This window comes from Mobula hypostoma, chromosome 10 (genome assembly GCF_963921235.1).
Source record: "Mobula hypostoma chromosome 10, sMobHyp1.1, whole genome shotgun sequence".
Lineage (NCBI taxonomy): Eukaryota > Metazoa > Chordata > Chondrichthyes > Myliobatiformes > Myliobatidae > Mobula > Mobula hypostoma.
Window position 1 is genome coordinate 116,653,798 of NC_086106.1, and position 25,064 is coordinate 116,678,861.

A 25,064-nucleotide genomic window follows, 5' to 3' on the forward strand; every position below is an offset into this window, starting at 1 on the left:
TCTATAGGCGAGCGGGCAAAAAAGTGGCAGATGGAATACAGCAAAATCCAACAAAGTTTGCAATTTTTTTAATTAAACATACAGCAAAGCAAATTTGAGTGTTATGTAGCCCAGGGAACTTCGATGGGATAAGTGTTGTACCTGCTATCTTAACACCTAACGTTAAGTATCTGTCATTTAGGAGCATAAGACATAATAGCAGAATTAGGCCATTTGGCCCAGAGCCTTCTCTGCCACTTGATCTTTGCTGATTCCTTATTTCCTGTCATCCCCATGTAACGTTTGATACCTTTACTAATCAAGAACCTATCACCCTCAGCTTTAAATATATCCAGTGATTTGGTCACTACAGCCCTAATTCCACAAATTGATCAACTTCTGGCTAAAGAAATTCCTCATCTCTGTTATTCTGAGGCTGTGCCCGCAGGTCCTAAACTCTCCCACTCCTGAAAACATTCTCACCATGCCCATTCTATCCAGACCTTTCCTCTCTTTCTCTTTTACTTTTACTCTTTGACTTCCCTTGTCAGCAACTGTTGTCTCATCAACCCTTTAGAATACTATTGCTTCTTTGGAATGAAAATATCTTGCATCTTCAACTTTGGCCAGCTCCCCTTTTGTGCCTTTGTAGTTACCTTTATTCAATTGTAACACCAATACATCCAATTTCAGCTTTTCTATTTCAAACTGTAGGGTGAATTTATTCTATTATGATCACTACCTCCTCAGGGTTCCTTTACCTTAATCTTTCTAATCAATTATGCTTGATTGCACAAACACCAAATCCAGAGTTTCCCTTAGTTGTCTCGGCCACCAGATACTCCAAAAAGCCATCCAGTAGGCATGCTACAAATTCTTTCACTTGGGATTGAACCAGTGTGAACCCGAGTTTCCCAGTCTGCCGGTACATTCAGGAGTGCCCCATAACCCTCCAGTTCCTTGTTCCCAGTAACTATTTCCCATCCTCCATTTCACTTGGCTCTTTCCCTTCAGATTCCGGGTGGGGGGGGGAGAGAAACATTTTTCTAAATCAGTACATTTAGGATAAGACATTATACTAATCACAGCTCTCAAGGTTGTGCAAAGGGTTATGGTGTCCTAGCTGGTATCTTCTAAACAAAACTAAATAAATAATCAAGCCAATGTAATTTTGCTTGGGAAAGTTTGCCTTGCTGCATTACAACACTAAAGAGTTAACTAGAAAGCATTCTGAAGTGTATTGAAAAATGGTATATGAATGCAAGTGCTGCTTCAATCTCTGGATATTTACGATGCACGGGTGCAGGCCTTATCTTTCTCTTGGCCTTCACCTCTTCCAGCGCAGCTTCGGCACACGACCTACGCGTGCCCACTACAAGGAACCGCTTGCGTGTTTCACATAAACTAATGGTCCCACATGAATGTACCTGAAAATAAGTAAGTATTGGAATTTGATTGCTTCTTTATCACTTCACGATAACTTTATGCCGGATTCAGGCTTTCTCTCACAGGACGCTGAGCAGCGCACACTTGTGACGTCCATACTACATTCAAATAGGAGGCGGTTGATCCGCTGTCCACCAATGGAAAATGTCCAACCATCTTCCCCTTCGCCAGTTTGACAGCCAATGGAAACACCGCATTCTGCAAAAGTTAGCCAATGGATAGATCCATCCCCGTCCCTAGCCGACGGGTTTTATGATCTTGACCTGAATTGGTAGAGATGGGATTACGACGATTTGTCGGCGGCGAATGGAGAGCAAGCAGCTGCCGGCCAAGGACGAATGGGGGAGCGTCGGGGGCGGGGCCGAGGGGAGAGCCAATGGGAGCGAGGCGGGAGTCGGACACCGCCAAGATCGGTTGAGGATGAAAACAGTCGCGAGCCCCTGTGAGCGGCTTCATTTTGACTGGTGCGCCGCTGCGGCCGGGAGCCGAGCGGGAACGGGAGGTGGGGTGGGGGGAAAGGCCGGCCGGACAGCCAGTGTATGCCAGCCGCCAGACACACAGAGATCCGGACACCCCCCAGCTCCTTCTCTGTACCAACACCACCGAAAACTGACAAAAAAGACTGCCCCCGCCCCACCATAATGACAGTGTGATTGGGCCGAGTTGTTTTTAAATTCATCCCCCTGATGTGTGTGTGGAGCCGCGGCGGTTAACTTCATTCCCTTCACCCCCCCTTCCCCGCCGTCTCACTCTACTTGTTAATTGCTCTTATATTTATTTCTCTTAATTTATTTCTCATTTTTAATCCCCACCCATCGTCACCCCCGGAAAAAAAAACATTTGAGTATACGCCGCTGGTGGAGCCGACAGATTTTATGTATGAGAAGGTATCATCGCTTTACCTCGCTGTTAAAGCAATTGTGATCGGCTTAATCTAGGTTTGGACTAACCGTTTCTAAGTTTCCGATCTAGTTTTACCTCCAGGATCCCTGGAAAAAGAGGAGTGACAATGACCGAAGTCTTTCTGTTTGTTGTATTTCCTTTCAATCATGAAATATGGGGTGTGTGGTGGGGGGGGGGTGTCAGGGTCTAGAATTGTCTCATCTAAAGAAACTCCTAGCCGTTTGCAGCTCACAGTCATTCAGTGACGGTGTTGGATCCCACTGCTGATCTGGGTTGTTTACAGTAGGAGAACCCCTGGCTTCAGGCCTAGGCTGCAGATTGGAGACTTGATTGGGAGGTCCAATGCATGGCCAGATGAATTTTTCCCCGGTGACTAGGGAGGAGGGGGCGCGGGCGGAGGTGTGGGGGTGCTTGTGTGAATACAAACAATTATCTGAATGCTCGAATTCAGACCTTTTTTAAACTCTGAAATGCCTTCAAATGCAATGCTACACTAGGTATGAACGGCATCTGCGTGCGGGGGGTGCTAGTGAGGGAAAAGAAAAGGGGGAAATTGCAGGTTATTTTTTTCTCTGAAACTTTTCAAAAATCGTTCGAACTTTGTTGGAAACGTGCAGTTTTTTAAATTTAAATAACTCCTTGTGCAATAAGTATATTGAAGACAGAAGCTCTCCTAGGAGGTTGGGGTTTACCTCAAGCATGCCTGCAAAGTAAAAAGTGTATTATTTAAAGCTTCTTATTCTTTACTCGGTAAGAACTCGGTGGATATAATGGGTGAAAATTTCCTCACCTTTAGCAGGAAGGAATCGTGCGTTTATTAAATGTGACAGTATTTGCATTTCATATTCATGGGCAGGTAGGCCATGAGGCCTGGCAGGCCTTATTGCTGAGTGGTCTGATGAAAGCCAGTTTTTAATATTTTGTCTTCATGTATTCTCATTTATTTTTATTAGTATTTATTTTGATTAGTGTTGTTTCTTTCACAACCGGAAGATTTAAGTGCAGGATATAACTGATGGGAGCTTCAGATCGGTTGATTACGTTGTGCAGTTTACCCAGTTGCTTCTGGAGTACTAGGCCCCAGTAATCTTTTGCAGTAAATTCCAAAATAAGTTTTTGTTTGTATAAAGTGTCACGTTTGTTTTTCAATGACTGGTATTAGTGTTTGATAATGTTAACTAAACATTAGCGATCTGTAAGTGAGAAAAATGCAATCTTTGGGGGTGCACTTCAACTTTATCCATGGCAAATCCAATCAGCAAGTTTAATCTTTGAAATGTTGTAATGAATGAGAATATGCTTGACTGCTTTTCTGATCCATTATAGAATTTGTATGTACAAGAACTTTACGTTAAAATTTATTTAATTCTCTCAATATATTTAGGTGCTGTTTAGGTGGAATCTTGCTTGTTATAGCTTTGGCAACACAAGTATCCAAAATTCAGCAATAAAACCATCATCAACATGGCCAAAGATGTAAGTACATATTCTGATGCATCTGTAGTTTAATGTACAGACTTTTAAAAATCAACAAGTACTTTGATTTTAGTCTAAAGATATCTTTAGCCTTATTTACACATCCAGTCAAACAATTCTTCACTGGATTTGTTTGTAATGCTACTGTGATACAAGTCCCAAGACTTTATGTTCAAGTACTTTTGAAGTGTAGTAAATATGCCAAAGGTGCAGGAATAGCCCAGTTGAGAGTAAATGAGCCAACAGTTAATAATTGAAAAATACTAAAATTTTGACATTAAAATACACGAGAGGGCACAGTTTTAAGGTGCTTGGAAGTAGGTACAGAGGAGATGTCAGGGGTAAGATTTATATGCAGAGAGTGGTGAGTGCGTGGAATGGGCTGCCGGCAACGGTGGTGGAGGTGGTTACGATAGGATCTTTTAAGAGACTCTTGGATAGGTACATGGAGCTTAGAAAAACAGAGGGCTGTGGGTAACCCTAGGTAATTTCTAAAGTAAGTACGCATTTGGCACAGCATTGTGGGCCGAAGGGCCTGTATTGTTCTGTAGGTTTTCTGTGTATCTATGTGTGCTTCGTGGTATTTCACCTTAATGCTTGTTTTTGGGCATCGTGGCCTGTTCATGATGGCCGCTGAATTAAGTTTCTTACCTGGCCATGTAAGAACATTCAAAAGTCTGCCACATTGGTGGAGCTGGAGATATTTGCAAGTCTTCAGGAGCGTAGGCCAGTGACAACATTTTCTAAAGTTCCTTATCCTGGGCCAGTCTTTCAAGTTGCCCGAGGTATAGCCCATCTTCTTGGTGTATTCTTCCTCCCCCAGAGATGGGGTCTTCATTCCTTCCGTTGGCGTTTCTGTAGCTCTGGTTTTTATGGGATGGGGTTGCTAGTCCATTCCCAACACTCGTCCTTTCACAGCCAGGCTTGACCCTGTCCTTGCTGGAGTTCAGATTGGGTAAGACAGCAGAGTTAATTCCCAAAAGACCTGTGAACCAGATGCGTTTTAGACAATCTAATTGTTTTTGTGGTTATCAGTACTAATTATATTCCATAAGCTCCATGTCGCGGGTTGCCAGCTTGGTAATATAAACATTGCCCCACCATTTTAGAAAGCATACTGAAGACTGAGCTCCGTGTTGTTGCATAGTAAACTTTACATTTATAATTGCTGATTTTTTTATATAGTTAAATGGTTTAGTGTACAAAATTTTAAAGGGAAATGCTTTAACTTATTTCCATTCTGTGTAGCGAAGCTGTATGCTATTCTCCAAAAGAGGAAATATGTGCCATTTTATTATACGGAGATTGCTTGTGGGCAAATTTGCATAAATTTCTGGCCCCTGCATCTTATGTTCCCATTTCTGACTTATTAATTTGGAATCTGAGTTGGATATACTGCCTCAGAAGAGAGATATGAGTACCTAGATCTTTTGGTTCACATTTCAGGGCAGTGCAGTTTCAGAATTGGCTTGTTGCGGATAAAACTGGCAAATGTTAACAGCCAGACTGCAAGAGTCTAGAGTATTGAAGAGGGAATTTGTAACTTGTGTTGTGATATTCTGTTACTAAGGGAGCAAGCAGCATCCTTTGCAAATAGGTTTGAAGGATCTGTGGTTTTTTCGCAACCTGGTGCCAAGGTGAGGGAAGGCTTCAAATGGCTCAAAGATGGAGCAGTCTGGAGAGCATCAATTCTGTGTGATCTGCAACATAGGAAGAAAAGGCAAGAACTGCTCCTTGGAACAAGCAAATTGGTACTGACACCAAATTAAGAAAGGATGCATGTGTCTGAAGGGGTGGTTTGAGAAGAGCGCATTGTCACCAGCACTGGGTCAGAAGAGAGCAGTACCATTTAGATAGGCTGTAAGTGGAACAGGAATAGCCTGATAACTGTGCTATTCATAAACACAAAATAATCTGCAGATGCTGGGATCAAAGTAACACTCACAACACGCTGGAGGAACTCAGCAGGTTGGGCAGCATCCGTGGAAACGATCAGTCGACGTTTCGGGCTGAAACCCTTCGTCAGGACTGTAGGGGGAAGGGGCAGAGGCCCTATAAAGAAGGTGGGGGAGGGTGGGAAGGAGAAGGCTGGTAGATTCCAGGTGAAAAACCAGTAAGGGGAAAGATGGGGGAGGGGAAGCAGGGAGGTGATAGGCAGGAAAGGTGAAGAAGGATCGTGATTTCCCTTCTGCTGTCATCAATGATGCCCTCACCCGCATCTCCTCCATTTCCCGCACTTCGGCTCTCACCCCATCCTCCCGCCACCACAAAAGGGACAGAGTTCCCCTTGTCCTCACCTACCACCCCACCGGCCTCCGGATCCAGCACATTATCCATTGTCCTCCACAACTCCCGCCACCTTCAACAGGACCCCACCACTAAGCACATCTTTCCCTCTCCACCCCTCTCTGCTTTCCGCAGGGATCGGTCCCTCCACGACTCCCTGGTCCACACGTCCCTCCCCACGGATCTCCCACCCGGCACTTATCCCTGTAAGCGTAAGTGCTACAGTCTCCAGCCCCTTGGTATGAACATAGAATTCTCCAACTCCCGGTAATTCCCTCCCCCTCCCTTCCTCTATCCCTATGTCACTCTGCCCCCTCCTCCAGCTGCCTATCACCTCCCTCATGGTTCCGCCTCCTTCTACTACCCATTGTGTTTTCCCCTATTCCTCCTTCACCTTTCCTGCCTATCACCTCCCTGCCTCCCCTCCCCCACCCCTTGATCTTTCCCCTTACTGGTTTTTCACCTGGAACCTACCAGCCTTCTCCTTCCCACCCTCCCCCCACCTTCTTTATAGGGCCTCTGCCCCTTCCCTCTTCAGTCCTGATGAAGGGTTCAGGCCCGAAATGTCGACTGATCGTTTCCACGGATGCTGCCCGACCTGCTGAGTTCCTCCAGCGTGTTGTGAGTGTTCCTGTGCTATTCAATAGGATGATGGCTGATCTGAATAATAGCCTCAGCTCTCTTTTTATTTTCATAAAACTTGATTCTTCCATTCAGGAAATCAAATTAGTGAAGCATATCAGTAGTGGGACTTTTAAGGAAGTGTACACATCTGAAAATGGGGAGACTAAAATGGTACGTAGCATTCCAGATGTCATCTTACTAGACACCTTTGAAGTCTTGACAAGACTTCCCTGCTTTTGCATTCCATCTTGCAACAAATGTCTACAAATACTTTGCTTTTTTGATTACTTGCTGTAATCTGCATGCTGGCTTGGCCAAGGCCATTCTGCTTTTCTTTTTTTCGCAACCATACTGGACAACTGCACTCATGTTTCCTTGCTGTACAACTCCACTGCTGTCTTTTCACTCATATAATGGGAGGGGGAGGGTGGAAATTTTATGCTACAAGACAGCAAATTTCACCTCCTATAAAATAGTGATTATAAACATTATTTTAATTCTCAAGCTGTCTCTATCCTTTGTGGGCTCCATCCTTCTCACAGCTTGCTATATATCTGTGTTCCACTTACAAGCTTAGATATAAAACATTTGGTCCTGTTGATACCCAACTGTAATCTCTGAAGTTACTGTTTACGCCTACAGTAACTTGCTTGACATAACCTTATTTGTCAATTAATTAATCCTTTATTCATGCTTAAAATGGATCCATACTTACCCCCACTCCACTCCCTGGCATGAACTATCTTGCACAGCAACCTTTCGGGTCAAGAGTAATACGAGATAGGAAGCATGCTGTTCACTCCCAACTCATCAATGCTGACCACAGCATCCTCCCTGCTAGTCCCTGTTGCCTTTGTTTAGCTCATAACTCTTAGCTCCTCTCCACTCCATGTAACTACGTTAGTACTACTTTAATGTATTATCTTGTAAAAAGCTTTTTAAACGTCTGGATATAGAATTTCCATGCTTTCTCTTTTTTGAATGAAGATTATATATTTGTAGTCTTCTACTGTAACTTGCCTAGAACCTAGGGAACTTTGAAATACTATAACCCAAACATGCATTATCTCTTGACCTGAGCCCTTGCCTTTTAAAAGATGTGGCTGTTTTGTCCAGGGGATTCATCAGCCTTTGGTCTCATTTGGGCTAGACCTAGGGTCTTGGTTAAAAGATAAAATCAGATAGTCACCAGGTCTTTAAAATAGTAAATTCTAAGAGGAAATAGTCATAGAGAAGTACAGCACATAAACAGGACCTTTGGCCTATCTAGTGCATGCCATACCATTTAGCTGTTACTACAATCGATCTATACTGGGACCATAACTCTCTGTCTCTCTACTATCCACGTACCTACTCTCTTAAACATTGAAATTGATCTCTTATGCATCATGTGCGCTGGCAGCCCATTACCCGCTCTTGCGACTCTGAGTGAAGGAATTTCCTTCCAGGTTCGCATAAACCTTTAACCCATGACCTCTAGTTGTAGTCCCACCCAACCTCTGTAGAAAAAGCCTTTTTGCATTTACCCTATCAACACCCTCCATAATTTTGTATACCGGTATCAAATCTTATACATTCCAAGAAATAAAGTCAATCTTCCTTTATAACTTGGGTCCTTCAGTCCTGGCTTCATCCTTGTAAATTTTCTCTAAACTCTTTCAACCCTGTTTACATCTTTCCCTTAGGCAGGTGACCAAAGCTGCCCTCCAAATTAGGCCTCACCAATGTCTTGTACAACTTCAGCATTACATCTAAACTCCTGTACTGACTACTTTGATTTATGAAGGCCAATGTGCCAAAAGACCCTATCCACCTGTGATGCCACTCTCAATTAATTATGGACCTGTATTCCCAGATCCCTTTGCTCTACAGCACTTCTCAGTGCCCTACTGTTCACTGTGTAAGACCTATCCTGGTTGGTCCTACAGAAGTGCAACACCTTGCACTTGGCAGCATGAAATTCCATCTACCATTTTTCTAGGGGGTTCAGATCCTGTTGCAAGTTCTGATGGTCTTCCTCACTGTCTACTGCACCCACAATCTTGGTGTCATCTGCAAATATGCTGATCCAGTTAGCCACATTATCATCCAGATCATTGCTGTAGATGACAAACAACAATGGGCCCAGCACTTCATTATGGCACTTCACTAGTCACAGGCCTCTAGCCAAAAAGGTAGCCATCTACTGCCACTCTCTGGCTTCTCCCACAAAGCCAATGTCTAATCCAATTTCCTACCTCATCTTAAATGCTGAATGACTGAATATTCTTGACCTACCTGCTATGCAGGACCTTGTCAAATGCCTTACTGAAGTCCATGTAGACAACATTCACTGCCTTGCTTTCAACTTTCCAGGTAACTTCCTCGAAAAACTCTTAAGATTGGTTAGACATGACCTACCATGTCGAGAGTAAAAGATAGTATTAATAATTTTGAAGGAAATAAAATGTGAATAGGTCATAGCTTTACATGGCACAAGTAAAGGGAAAATAAAAGATATATAGTAATTAAACCAAGAATACATTTGCACAGGACAGATTAGAATGGAGATAATTGCTCATCTCTGCAAATTTCAAAGATGATCTAGTTATTACTGAGGTATTTGCAAGATTATCAATATTTCTTGTTATGAGCTCTGAAGGAAAGATGGACATAGTACAGGGGAAGGGAATAACTTTGTAATGATCAGAGATTAAGGATAATGTCTTCCACGATGCAACAAACCATGAGCAAGTAATGCAGAATATTTCAGACTTTTACAGGTACTTGCTTGGCTCTGGTAGTGGCTGTAAAATGGTAGGATGAATATGGGGTGGCTATATTGGGGGCTTTTGATATTTTTGAAAGATTGGGATAAGAGCACTAGCATCTGCCTGAAATTCATTGAATTATTGTTATATATACAACATGGTGTTATGCAATTTATATCCTAGGTCTAGTAAAGATCCAAATTTGGTTAACAGCAGAAAGTGGTTTCAAAAGTTTTATAGCATCATTAATTCAATTTAGTGATCTTTAGGTGAGATACAAAACGGTGATTATAAATTTGCGTTAGACTAACTTCCTTATGATGGAAGTTGATCATTTACAGTGGCAAGAAAAAGTTTGTGAACCCTTTGCAATTGCCTGGTTTTCTGCATTAATTACTCATAAAATGTGGTCTGATCTTCATGTAAGTCACAATAATAGGCAAACACAATCTGCTTAAACTAATAACCCAAGCAAGTGTACTTTTCATGTCTTTATTGAACACATTGTTTAATCATTCACAATCCAGGCTGGAAAATGTATGTGTACCCTTGTATTTAATAATGAGTAGAACCTCTTTTAGCAGCAATGACCTCCCAATAAATGTTTCTTGTAGCTGCTGATTGGACTTGCTCAACAGCGAGGAGGAATTTTAGACTATTTCTCCATACAGAACTGTTTCTCATCCAATCAGTCTATGATGTTCTCCCAAGCCTGACCAACCTGTACAGGTGGGGCATAGCAAGCACTCTAGCATGCCAACTGTGCCAGAAGAGGGGCACCTTGGAACATATCCTAAATTGCTGTCCGAAGGCGTTGGGGGAAGGGCGATACCGCTGGTGCCATGACCAAGTCCTAAGGTCTATGGCGGACGCAATCAGCACGGCGATTCAAGATAGCAAAAATCAGCACGCTCCAAACAGTCCATCACCTTTATTAAAGCAGAGGAGAAGGTTCAACATTGGCCTAGCTCCTTGGGAGGGCTTCTTGCCACTGCACAACACTGGCAGCTCCAGTTCGACATAGGGAGGCAGCTCAAGTTCCCAGAGAACATTGCAGTCACTCTGCTCCACCCGGACATCGTGTTAATATCGGAGTTTACGAAGCAAGTGGTCCTGCTGGAATTTACTGTCCCCTGGGAAGACCGGATTGAAGAGGCCAACGAGTGCAAGAAGGCTATATACACAGATCTTGTTGCAGACTGCTGGAGCAATGGTTGGAGAGCTCACTGTGAGCCAGTTGAAGTTGGGTGCTGGGGCTTTGCTAGCCATTCATTACAGCGGACTCTAAAACTCCTTGGAGTTAAAGGACTGCAGTGCAGAAGAGCCACCAAGAACACTCTGGAGGCTGCTGAACAGGCCTCGTGGTGGCTGTGGATATGGGGGTGGGGGGGAGATCCGTGGATTAGTGCGCCACTTGGACACAAGTCGGGGGCTGATCACCCCAGCTAGGTCGGCTGGTCAGGGTTGTCTTATGATTAAAGACCCGAAACACCCTATCACCCCGGGTTCATCACTGAAGACGTGTCCAAGTAGCACCAGAAGATGTATTCTACAACAACTGGTATACCTTGCATGAACTGCCCTCTTCAGGTCATGCCACAGCATCTCAATTGGGTTAAGGTCTGGACTCTTGACTTAGCCATCCAAAACACAGGTTTTCTTTTTAAAACATTTACTCTTAGTTAATTTACTCTTCTGTTTCGGATCTTTGTTCCATCATCCAACTTCTAGTAAGCTTCAGGTGATGGACCACTACCCTGACATTCTCCTGTAAAATGTCTTGATAAAATTTTGAATTCACTGTTCACTCAATGATTTCAAGCTATCCAGGCCCTGAGGTCATAAAGCAGTCCCAAACCACGATGCTCCTTTCACCATGCTGTACAGTTGGGATAAGGTTTTGATAATGGTGTGCAGTGCCCTTTTTCCACCAGACATAGAGGTGTGCATTTCTGCCAGAAAGCTTCAACTTTTGTCTCATCTGTCCACAGAACATTGTCCCAGAAGTGTTGTGGAACATCCAGGTGGTCTTTCGCAAATCTGAGATGCGCAGCACTTTTTTTGGAGAGCAGTGGTTACCTCCATAGTGGCCTTCCATGAACACCATTCTTGTTCAGTGCTTTTCTTATAATGGACACATGAACAGAGACTTTTGCCAGGTCTTTTGCTGTTACCCTTGGGTTCTTTTTCATCTCCTTCAGCATTGCACGTTGTGCTCTTGTGTGATCTTTGCTGGATGCCTACCTCTGGAGAGAGTAGCAACAGTGCTGAATTTCCTCCATTTGCAGACAATTTCTCTTACTGTGGACTGAAGAACACATGGGTCTTTCGAAATAGTTTTATAGCCTTTTCCAGTTTCATGCATATCCACAGTTCTTGTAAGGTTCTCTGGAAGTTGTTTTGATTGAGGCATGGTGCATATACACAGATCTTTCTTGAAGGGCAGGCTCTGTCAGTAACCTGACCGTGTGTCTTTTTTTTATAGGGCAGGGCACCTCTACAACCCATACCTCCAATCTTATCTCACAGACTAGAACATCTGACTCCAAATAGCTTTAGTAGAAGGCATTACCCCAGAGGTTCACATACTTTTTTGAACCTGGATTGTGATTGTTTGAATAGTGTACACAATACTTACAAGAAGTACAATTGTTTGTGTTATTAGTTTAGATAGATTGTATTTGTTAATTAATAGGACTTGGCTGATGATCAGAACACATTTTGAGTAATTAATGCAGAAAACCAGGTAACTGCAAAGGTTCACAAACTTTTTCTTGCAACTGTACACTAGGAAATCAATGATCAGTGTAATAGACACAATGCTAGAGGAGCTTATCTGGCCTGCTGAGTTCCTCCACCATTTTGTGTGTATTACACTGATCATTGGAAAAGAGTAAACAGTCGACATTTCAGGACAAACCCCTTCTTCAGAACTGGAAAAAAAATGGTGAGAAGTCAGATTGAGATGGGGGGGCTGGAGATGTACAAGGTAATAGGTGATAGATGAAACAAGGAGAGGGGAAGGGGTGATTAAAGAGCTTGGAAGTTGATCGGTGAAAGAGATAGAGTTGGAGAAGGGGGAAATCTGATAAGAGACGACTGAACCCCACAGAAGTAAGGAAAGGGGGAGGAACACCAGAAGGAGGTGATGGGCAGTTAAGGAGATAAGGTGAGAGGGGGGAATGGTGAAGGGGAGGCAGGGGTTGCAATTTCCAGAAGTTTGAGAAATCGATGTTCGTGCCATCAGGTTGGAGGTTACCCATATGGAATATAAGGTGTTGCTCTTCCAGCTTGAGTGACAGTAGAAGAGGCCATGGACTGACATGTGAGAATGGGAATTAGAATTGAAATGGGTGGCCACCAGGAGATCCTGCTTTTTGTGGTGGGCAGAGCAAAGGTATTTGGCGAAACAGTCTCCTGATCTATGTGGTCTCACCAATATACAAGAGGCCACACCGGGGGCAGCAGATAGACCATAAGACCTAGGAGCAGAATTAGGCCATTCAGCCCATCGAATCTGCTCTGCTATTCCATCATGGCTGATCCCGGGTCCCACTCAACCTCATACACCTGACTTTTTGCCATAACTTTTGATGCCCTAGTACAGTAGATGACCCCAACAGGCTCGCAGGTGAAGTGTTGCCTCGCCTGGAAGGACTGCTTGGGGCCCTGAATGGTCATGAAGGAGAAGATGGAGGGGCATGTATGGCACTTGTTCTGTTTGCAAGGATAAGTACCAGGAGGGAGATCAGTGGGGAGGGAGGCATGGGCAAGGGAGCCGAATAGGGAGGGATTCCTGCAGAAATCGGAAAGTGGGGGTGCGGAGGAGATGTTCTTGGTGGTGGGATCCTGTTGGAGATGGCAGAAGTTATGGAGAATTATGTGCTGGGTGCAGAGGCTGGTGGTCTCTTGTTTGTAAAGCAATCAATTATTTTAGTAAAACTATGGTATGTGGGCCTAGAATACAAGGGCGTTGGAGTTTAGAGATAGCCAAAGTAGTACAATCGCACAGTGTGTTAGTGAGGCTGCTCCTAGAATACCATGTATAGCTTTGATCTCCTTGGTTAAGAAACGATGTACTAGCATTGGGGACAGTCTAGAAGAAGTTCAGTCTGCTAATTCCAGGGGTGAGAGGATTGTTCAGCCTCAACTAATTAAAGAATTTTGGTGTGTTCTTTGGAGTTTAGAGAAATGAGGGATGATGGTATTGAAACATGGGATTATAAGGAGCATGGCAGGGTAGATATTCAGATGTTTCCACTAATGGGAACGTCTTGAATGAAGAGACATAGAAGTTAAAACTCCGATGTGTCGGAATTTCTTCTGCCAGTTAATCTTTGGTGGGGAAGGTTGCAGGGGCTAGTTCACTCGGGTATTTAAAGTAGATACGTTGAAATGAAGGCCACAGGAAATGTCACTGAAGGGGACTGGGGTCGGAGGTAGATCAGTTGTGATCATATTGAATGTTGGGATAGCCTTCAGGGCCCAGGTCTTGTGCTCTTTATTTTCAGTAGATCAGTGCTGAATCAGTCAATATTCTAAGTTTTTACATACCACAAAATTTATAACTAATTGAAAAGAAATTGTGAATTCTAAAATAAAAGTAAGTGGATTTAAAAGCAGCTTTGCAGAACAGTGTGGATGAATTACTAAATTACAGAAGTGTTACTGAATTTCAAACAGGAGAAATTCTGACATTTGGCCTTTAGTGAGGACAAAGGTGAAGGTATCCATTTAGGATTTGGAAACAGTTGAAAGTACAGAAAGATCTTGAGATTTTTATGCATGGATTACACAGATCAGGATTTATTTCCTTGAATTGAGAAGGTTATAGGCTGATCAGTTTTCAAACTATTAAGAAATGAAATGATAATTAATTATTATTTAATTATTTCAACATTTCTAAAAAAAAATTTATTCTCTTTCTGTGATATGATGTGAGCATTGTTGGCAAGGCTAAGTCTTATTGCCTTTCCATAACTGCTGTTGAAGTCTCACTGCCATATTCTTGAACAATTTCAGTCCTTCTAGATAAGTGCTCCCATAATACATACTATTGGGTGAGAAGTTCCACAATTTATATCCAGTGATGATGATAAGGGATGGCAATATATTTTCAAGTCAAGTAATTGTTACAGTGCAGGAGAGATTCACCCATATAGGGGTAATCAGTCTGCCTTGGGCATGACCATTCTTTACTTCTTAAAACTTCTTGATTTCCCTTTTAAATGGTGCAATAGAATATAATTCTTCCTAGATCTTGACAGTGCATAAACATTAGATTTTCTTTCAAGACATCGTTTCCTTTGTCCTTTGAAGAGAGTTCAGAGATTTACAAGCAACTCATTAGACTGTCTAAAATATCCTTAAATTGCATGTGTTGCTTTTACCTCTATTTTAATAAGGTGACCAGGTGCCAGGTTCTTGGTGCAGTCACACCAGTGCCCTATATAATTGAAGCATAACCTGCATACTTTCATTTTCAATTCCCCTGGCAATGAATAACATTGTTAGTTTTTCTAATCAGTTGCATTCCAACTTCTTAAGCATTACACACCTGGTCACTCAGATCCTTCTGCATCACAGTACTGTTTTTATTGCCTTTGACACAAGAATAGGATAGCTAGGTTGGTGTGAGGAATTGTAGCCATCACAGAAACATGAGGTCTTTCACCTCAGGCGGTTGAAGAAGTTTGGTATGGCCCCTCAAATTTTAAGAACTTTCTGTAGGGGCACGATTGAGAGCATCCTGACTGGCAGCATCACTGCCTGGTATGGAAACTGTACTTCCCTTAATTGCAGGACTCTGCAGAGAGTGGTGCGGACAGCCCAGTGCATCTGTAGGTGTGAACTTCCCACTATTCAGGGCATTTACAAAGACAGGTGTGTAAAAAGGGCCCAAAGGATCATTGGAGACCTGAGTCACCGTAACCGCAAACTATTCCAGCTGCTACAATCCAGGAAGTGGTACTGCAGCATAAAAACCAGGACGAACGGGCTCCAGGACAGCTTCTTCCACCAGGCCATCAGACTGATGAACTCACGCTGATGCAACTGTATTTCTATGTTATATTGGCTACCCTATTGTGCATAATATTTATTATAAATCACTATTATTGCACATTTGAACAGAGATGTAACAAAGATTTTTACTCATGTATGTGAAGGATGTAAGTAATAAAGTTAATTCAATTCGGTTAAGGAATGGACGGGACTGGCAGCTAAGTGTAGGTGCTATAGGCAGCATAGAGGTAGAGGAAAGAGGTGAGTGAATTGCATTTCTGATTGAGGAGAATCTCAGCAGTAGTCTTAGATAAAATTACTGAAGGATCTCCTGTAAGCATTTATGGGTGGAGCTGAGAAATAGAGGGTGACACCTTGCTGGGATTGCATGTAGTCAATGGGAATTAAAGATGCAAATATGCAGGGAAATTGCAGAAAATTGCAAGGTGAATAGGTTTGTCATAGTAGGTGACTGTGCACCAAAGGGCCTGTTCATGTGCTGTATTATTCTATATTCCATGTAATTTTAACCTTTCTAATATAGACTGGCCTGTCATAGTGCTGGGAGCTTAGATGGGATAGAATTTGTGTTTTCAGATAAGTTTCTTTAGACAATACATAGTGAACCCTATTTGAAAGGGAAAGCTCAATCTGCTCTTGGGTAACAGGGCAGGATGATGACAGATATCAGTGGGGGTGCACTTTGAGGCTAGTGACCAGAGTTCTGTTAGTTTTAAATTAGTTGTGGAAAGGAACAGACCTAGTCATTGTTATACTTTTTTTAATTGGGGCAAAGCAATTTTTAATGTTATTTGACAGGAACTGGCAGTTGATTAGAGTAGTTGTTTGCAGGTAAAGTCGGTGTTAGGTACGTGGGTTATGACCAAAAAGAAGAATGGCTGGAGTTGCTAAGAACTTTAGCGCAAGAGTGTTTATTCTGTGCGTCAAAATCAGTGAAAATAGTGAAAAGTAAACAGCTGATATTTACAAAAAGTTAACTTCCAGAAAACAATAAAAGCTCCATAATATTCTTGTCCAGTGTAAACCCCTGGCAGCCCCCATCCCTCTCCCCTACTGAGGGTGAAGAGCTCCTTTTATTTTAGGTACTACGACATACCATCTTTAATTACCAACAAAATTAACTTAAGACTACACATGAATTGGAATATGTTGCACCCTGCAATGTCGTTACAATCATATTGCTAAATAAGCAGAAATATCTATGTTAAATGCGGTATGTAAACAACATATACACATTTACATATCCCCATTGCTAAAGAAATGCAATATTCCACTGTGTGTGGTAGGAAAGGTGCCATAAAGTCAACACAACTGCATCAGCTTCGTTTAAGATCCATAATGAGAATATACCAAGGAAGTCATCGAAGTGCAATGGCAGCAGAATGACAAGGCAATGTTTGTGTGTGAATGCACGTGTGTAGGGAGTGCATTTACCAAGTGCTCCCTGTCACAGTGAGATATCAAGAATTTAAGATCTGAGTGTTCCTGTTAAAGCGTAGGGCAAAGCTGGTAGAAGTAGGGAACCCTGGAAGGTGAGGGGTATTGAGGTTCTGGTCAGGAAAACAAGGGCATGAGTCAGGTGCAAGTGAATTCTGAGAGAAGTATAAAGAATGTTGGAGAATACTCAAAAAGGAAATCAGAAGGGCAAAAGGGGGGCATAAAGGAGATTCCAAACACATTTTGTAAGTATATTAAGGGAAAAAGAATAACTAGAGAAAAGATGGGGCCAAAGTGACCTTCTTTGTGTGGAGCCCATGAGATGGATGAGGTACTCAATGAGTATTTCTCCTCTGTTTTTGACCATGGATGACCAAATGAAGACTTCAGAACTTGAGATGGTTAAGGGGAACATCTTTGGGATTGCAGAAGTGGTACTGGATATCATAATGTATGAAAGTAAATAAATGTGTAAGGCCTGATCAGATAATACCAAGAATGCTGTGGGAAGTTAGAGGAAATTACGGCAGCATTTGGATATATGGATTGTCATTAGTGATGGATGGAGTGCTGGAAGACTGGAGAGTGGCCAATGTCGTGTCTTTATTTAAGAAGGGATGCAAACAAAAGTTTGGGGATAATTTGGCTGTATTTGAAATATGGTGTTCACTTTTGGTCTCTGCCATAGAAAGATTCTATAAGCTGCAAAGAGTGCAGCTAAGATATGTAAGAACGTTGCTGGATGTTGAATTATGAGGAAAGGTTGATTAGGGCTGGGGAGGGCATTGGTTCAAGGTGAAAGGGAGAAGACATTTACTAAAAACTTGAGCTGCAACTTTTTCACCTAGAGGATGGCCAGTATATGGAATGAGCTGCCAGAAGAAGTGGGTGAGGTGGGTACATCAACACTGGAAAGGTACTTGTACAAGTACGTGGACATAAAATCTTAGGGGCATATGGGCAAAATGCAGGTAAATGGGATGAGCTTGGCTGGGATTCTTGGCTGACATGGACCAGTAGGGGCGAAGGGCCTATTTCCTTGCAGTTTTACTGACTCATAATACAAGAAAGTCACCGTAAGAGACTTGATATTATCTGATCAGGCCCTGGACATTTATCTACTTTCATGCAGGATGATATCCAGTACCACTTCAGTCTGCCCACCATTCAGAGGATCATTGCTGATCTTTCTAGGTGAAAATGTTAAACACTAGGGGACATAGGTTTAAGATGAGGGAGAAAATTTTAAAAGGTATTTGCAAAGCAGATTTGTTTAGAGAGTGGTAAGTGCCTGGAAAGTGTTTTCGGAGGTGTAGTGGAAATGGATAAAATAGCAATATTTAAGAAACATTAAGAAACCTAGTAAAAATATTGCAGTGGCAGAGGCGATTAACCAGGAAATAACTGAGGCTTATAAGAATGGAACGGCAGTTGTCATTGGGGGATTTTAACTTCCACATAGATTGACCAACCTGATTCACTCAAGGTACTCCTGAGGAGGACTTCAGAGTGCATCCGTGATGGCTTTCTTGAGCAGCATGTTAGTGAACCTACAAGGGAAAATGCTATCTTAAATCTAGTCCTGTGCAAAGAGACAGGTAAGATTAACTATCTTGTAGTCAGGGATCCTCTTGGAAAGAGTGATCATAGTATGACTGAATTTTGCGTTCAGATGGAGGATGAAATAGTTGGATCTAAAACTAGTGTATTATGCTTGAACAAGGGAGACTCCAACAGGATGAGGAGGAGTTGGCTAATGTGGATTGGGAGCATAGGCTATTTGGTAGGACAGTTGAGGAAGAGTGGAATACTTTCAAAGAGATTTTTCACAGTGCTCAACGGAAGTATACTCCAGTCAAAAGTAAGAAAAGTAAATGTGGGGAGAGCCAGCCTTGGATAACTAAGGAAATAAAAGATAGTATCAAATTAAAAACTTGTGTACAAAGTCACGAAGAGTAGTGGGAGACTGGAGGATTGGGAAAACTTTAAAAAGCAACAGAGAACAACGAAACAAGAAATAAGGAAAGGGAAGATAGAGTATGAAAGTAAATTAGCACAAAATATAAAAACAGGTAGCAAAAGTTTTTGTAAATATATAAAGCGGGAAAAGGTGGTTAAGGTCATCGTAGGTCCCTTGGAAGACGAGAAGGGGAAATTGATATTGGGTGATAAGGAAGTGGCTGAGGCATTTAACGACTATTTTGTGTCGGTCTTCACGGTCTCAAGTAAGAAATTTCAGGGATTGCCTTGACATAACCTCTGAACATAGGAAAGTAGTTCCTTCATTTTACTCCATTCCATCAATAGCATAGAACAGTGTGGGTCAGGAGCAAGCTCTTTGGCCCATGATGCCTGTGCCAAACATGATACCAAATTAATCTAATATGTTCCGCCTGCACATGATCCAGATTCCTCCATTCATAGAACATAGAATAGTACAGCACAGTACAGGCCCTTCGGCCCACAATGTTGTGCCAACCCTTAAACCCTGTCTCCCATATAACCCCCCACCTTAAATTCCTCCATATACCTGTCTAGTAGTCTCTTAAATTTCACTAGTGTACCTGCCTCCACCACTGACTCAGGCAGTGCATTCCATGCACCAACCACCCTCTGAGTGAAAAACCTTCCTCTAATATCCCCCTTGAACTTCCCACCCCTTACCTTAAAGCCATGTCCTCTTGTATTGAGCAGTGGTGCCCTGGGGAAGAGGTGCTGGCTGTCCACTCTATCTATTCCTCCTATTATCTTGTATGTCTCTGTCATCTCTCCTCTCATCCTCCTTCTCTCCAAAGAGTAAAGCCCTAGCTCCCTTAATCTCTGATCATAATGCATACTCTCTAAACCAGGCAGCATTCTGGTAAATCTCCTCTGTACCCTTTCCAATGCTTCCACATCCTTCCTATAGTGAGGCGATGAGAACTGGACACAGTACTCCAAGTGTGGCCTAACCAGTGTTTTATAGAGCTGCATCATTACCTCGCGACTCTTAAACTCTATCCCTCGACTTATGAAAGCTAACACCCCATGAGCTTTCTTAACTACCCTATCTACCTGTGAGGCAACTTTCAGGGATCTGTGGACATGTACCCCCAGATCCTCTGCTGTTCCACACTACCAAGTATCCTGCCATTTACTTTGTACTCTGCCTTGGAGTTTGTCCTTCCAAAGTGTACCACCTCACACTTCTCCGGGTTGAACTCCATCTGCTACTTCTCAGCCCACTTCTGCATCTTATCAATGTCTCTCAGCAATCTTCGACAATCCTCTACACTATCTGCAACACCACCAACCTTTGTGTCGTCTGCAAACTTGCCAACCCACCCTTCTACCCCCACATCCAGGTCGTTAATACCCTGCATATTCATGTGCGAAAACAAGTATTTCAGGTTGTATACTGTATACATTCTCTGACAATAAACAGAACCATTTGAGCCAATCTAAAAGCCTCTTAAACTTGACTTTCAGTACCACTCTGTCATTGCATTCAGGCCCTGTCATTCTGTATGTAAAGAAGAAAACATGCTACGCACAATGTCTTTAACTTTCCCCCTCTCAGCTTCAACCTTGCTTACTTAGATTTTCAGGTCTTAAACAAGGTGCTGCACATGATGCTGTTAAACAAGACCTCATGACATTACAGGATAGTACTAGCATGGAGAGATTAATTCTGGCAGAAGGTAACGAATGGGAATAAAGGTGGCTTTTTCTGGTTGAGTGCAGATGGAATACAGCTTTAGGTAGTGTGTGCTCACTAACTTGCATAGAAGGAATGAAAGCATTGACTATTTTCTAAATGGAGAGAGAACTCCATTTGGTGTAAATGGACTTGGGAGGCCCTAGCTCGCAATTTCCTAAAGCTTAACTTGCAATTTCAACTGGTAGTAAGGAAAGCAAATGCAATGGTACTATTTATTTCAAGAGGTCTAGAATATAAAAGCAAGGCTGTAATGCTGTAGCTTTATTAGAGGTCGATCATACAACATTTGGAGCATTGTGAATTGTTTTGGGGAAGGATATGTTGGTGTTGAAAAGTGTCCAGTTGAGGTTTACAAGAATGATCCTGGGGATGAAAGGGTTACTGCATAATGGGTCTGGGTCTGTACTCACTGGAGTTTAGAATGAAATGGGGGGAATTATTGAAACCTAATGAATATTGAAAGGCCTAGATAATGGATGTGAAGAGGAGGTTTCCAATAGTGCGAGAGTCTGGAACCAGAAGGGACAGCTTCAGAATAAAAGGGCATCATTTTAGAATGGTGATGAGGAAGCATTTCTTTAGTCAGAAGCTGGTGAATCTGTGGAATGCATTGCCACATACTGTTATGCCAAAACATTGGGTATATTTAAAGCAGAGGTTAATAGGTTCTTGATTCATAATGCATCAAAGATTGTGGGGAGAAGGCAAGAGAAAGGTGCCTAGAGGAAATGGTATATTAGTATTGATTAAATGGTGGAGCAGACTTGATTAACTGAATGGCCTAATTCTGCTTCTATGTCTATGGACTTACCGAAGTGAAGCACCTTACATTTGCTCAGATTAAACTCTATATCTGCCATTTCTGCAGCCATGTCTATAGCTGATGTATATTCTGCTGTATCTTTTGATTTTTACTCCCTACATCTCAACTTTGTCACCTGCTTACATACTAACCTAACCGTCTACACTTCCAAAGTTATATATCACAAACAAGAGGTCTCATCACTGATGGCTGCAGAACACCACTGGTCACAAACCTCCAGCCAGAATAACACACTTCCACCAGTACATTCTATTTTCCATGGCAAGCTAATTCTGAATTGAAGCTACCAGGTCACTAGATCATCTGGATCAGCCTTCCAGGAGAGAACTTGTCAAAGTCCACATAGACTATATCCACTGTCCTGCACTCATCAGTCACCTTCGTGACGTCCCCAGAAAACCCTGATCAAGATTGCAAGACATGATTTGCTTTGGAAAAAGCCATGCAGGCTGTCCCAAATTAGCCCACGCTTTTCAAAATGTGTATAAATCCTCTCAGTATCATTTCCAATAGCTTCCCTACCACTGATGAGATTTACCATCCTATAATTCCTTGGATTATCTGTTTCCCTTGAAGGAGCAACATTGGTTACCATCCAGTCCTCTGGGAGCTCACCTGAGAGGAGAAAAAGTTCTTTATCAAGGCCCCAGCAATCTCCTTTCATGCCTCTTGGGACTTATCCCTATAACACTCTTCAAGAGTATTACTGCTATCCCCTGCACCAGTTCCTCAACCACACATTCACCTTGGCAGGTGAATGCATAGCTGAGGAATTGATGCAGGGGGCAAGAGTTCAGATTTATGGTTCATTGGGATCTCTTCTGGGGAAGGTACAACTTGTACAACGAAGTTGGATTACACCGGAACCCAAGCAGGACCAATATCCTTGCGGGCAGGTTGGCTAGGGTTGTTTGGGAGGGTTCAGACTAATTTGGCAGTGGGGGGGGGGCGGTGTGGTGGGAGAATCAAAGATTCTGGAGATATAGTGCTGAGGATGAGATGGTTGGTTTATAAACAGGCAAAGTGTAGTGAGACTGCTTGCAAGGAGAGGCTGATGCTTGGGCAAAATTGCCATCGACAAGATGAGTTGTAATGTAAAAGGCAGACAAAATCAAAAAGGATGAATACAGGACTGGAAGTGTTGCATTTGAATGCATGCAATATATGGAATAAGGTAGATGAATTTGTAGCACAGTTACAGATCGGCATGTGTGATGTTGTGGGCATCACTGAATCATGGCTTGAAGATTATAGCTGGGAGCTTGATGTACAAGGGTACACATTGAGTTAAAAAGACAGGCAGGTAGGCAGAGGGGGTGGCTTGGCTCCATTGACAAAAATTGAAATGAAATCATTAGAAATGAGTGGCATAGGGTCGGAAGGTGTCAGATCGTTGCGGGTAGAACAAAGGAACTGCAAGAATAAAAAGACCCCGATGGGAGTTACATACAGACCCCCAAACAATAGAAATAGAAAATCCAAAAGGGCAATATTACAATAGTCACAGAGGATTGCAATATGTAGGTAGATTGGAAAAATCAGGTTGGTACTGGTGGGGGAATTCTCAAGCGGGGGAATTTCCAGAATGCCTACAAGATGGCTTTTTAGAGCAGCTTGTGGTTAAACCCACTAGGAGATCAACTATTCTGGATTGGATGTTGTGCAATGAACCGAAATTGATTAGAAAGCTTAAAGTAAAAGAGCCCTTGGGGAGAGTGATCCTAATATGATTGAATTTACCCTGCAATTTGAGAAGAAGCTAAAGTCAGATGTATCAGTACTACAGTGGGGTAAAGGGAATTACAGAGGCATGAGTGAGGAGCTGCCCAGAATTGATAGGAAGGAACACTGGCAAGATGACAGCAGAACAGCAATGGCTGGAACTTCTGGAAGCAATTCAGAAGGTGCAGGATATTTACATCACAAAGAGGAAGATGACACAACTGTGGTTAACAAAGAAGTCAAAGCCAACATAAAAGCCAAAGGAAGGGCATATAATAGAGAAAAAAATAGTGGTCAGTTAGAGCATTGGGAAGCATTTAAAAACCAACAGAAGGCAATTTAAAAAGTTATTAAGGAAAAGATGGAATATGAAGTTAAGCTAGCCAGTAGCATTAAACAGAATACCAGAAGTTTCTTCAGACACATAAAGTGTAAAAGAGGGGTGAGTGGATATTGGACCACTAGAAACTAATGCTGGAGAGGTAGTAATTGGGGACAAGGACATGGTGGACGATCTGAATAAGTATTTTGCATCAGTCTTCACTGTGGAAGACAATAGCAGTATATACTGTATGTTCAATAGTGTGTGAAGTTGCCATTAATGGGGTGAAAGTTCTTGGGAAACTGAAAGGTCTGAAGGTAGATAAGTCACCTGGACCAGATGGGTATACATCTCAGGGTTCTGGAAAAGGTGGATGAAGAGATCATGGAGGTATTAATAATGATCTTTTAAGAAGCAGTAGAATCCGGCATGGTTCTGGAGGACTGGAAAATTGCAAATGTCACTCCACTATTCAATAAGGAAGAAAGGAAATTATATGCCAGATAGTCTGACCTCAGTGGTTGGGAAGATGTTGGAGTCGATTGTTGAGGATGGGGTTTCGGGGCACTTGGGGTCACATGATAAAGAAGGCCGTAGTCAGCATGGTTTCCTTAAGGGAAAATCTTGCCTGATAAATCTGCTGGAATTCTTTGAAGAAATAACAAGTAGGATCAACAAAGGAGAATCGGTTGATGTTGTGTACTTCAATTTTCAGAAGGCCTTTGACAAGGTGCCACAAATGAGGCCACTTAACAAATTCAGAGCACGTGGTGTTACAGGAAAGATACTAGCATGGATAAAGCATTGGCTGATTGGTAGTGGGAATAAAGGGAGCCTTTTCTAGTTGGCTGCCCATGACTTCTGGTGTTCTGCAGGATTCTGTGTTGTGATCATTTCTTTATATGTTATATGTCACTGACTTGGATGACAGAATTGATGGCTTCGTGGCAACGTTTGTGGGTGATTCAAAGATAGTTGGAGGGGCAGGTAGTTTTGAGGAAGGACTTAAGGCAGTTTAAGACAATGGGCAAAGAATTGGCAAGTGGAATATAGTGTTGGGAAGTGTATGGTCATGCACTTCGGTGGAAGAAATAAAAGCATAGATTATTTTCTAAATGGAGAGAAAATTCACAGATCTGAAGTGCAAAGAGACTTGCGCAAGATTTCTTAAAGCTTAGTTTGCAGGTTGAGTCCGGAGAGGAAGGCAAATGTGATGTTAACATTTGTTTTAAGAGGACTTGAATATAAAAGCAAAGATGTAATGTTACGGCTTTATAAAGCACTGGTGAGGTCTCATTCGAAGTACTGTGAGCAGTTTTGGGCCTGTTATCTAAAAAAGGATTTGCTGACATTGGTGAAGGTTCAAAGGAGGGTCATGAAAATGATTCCAGGAATGAAAGGCTTGTCATATGAAGAGTGTTTGATGGCACTGGGCTTGAACTCACTAGAATTCAGAAAAATGAGAGGTTACTTCATTGAAACCTATTAAATAGTGAAGGATCTCAATAGAGAGGATGGTTCCTATGGTGGGGTTGTCTAGGACCAGAGGACACTCTCTCAGAATGGAGATGA

General features: G+C 42.4%; 1 protein-coding gene across 3 annotated transcripts in view; it reads left to right on the forward strand.

Annotated features, from left to right (window-relative positions):
- Positions 1–1,858: 1,858 nt before the first annotated feature.
- LOC134353135 (transcription factor Dp-1-like) overlaps positions 1,859–25,064 on the forward strand; it is a 92,306-nt gene continuing 69,100 nt past the window's right edge. The window contains exons 1-2 of one of the 3 annotated variants that reach the window (XM_063061076.1): positions 1,859–2,312; positions 3,713–3,804. In XM_063061076.1, coding sequence (XP_062917146.1) covers positions 3,793–3,804 — 12 coding nt within the window. In that variant the 5' untranslated portion in view covers positions 1,859–2,312; positions 3,713–3,792. Of the gene's footprint in view, positions 2,313–2,794; positions 2,826–2,952; positions 3,079–3,712; positions 3,805–25,064 lie in introns of those variants that run through there. The other 2 variants (XM_063061078.1, XM_063061079.1) reach the window with 2 other exon arrangements.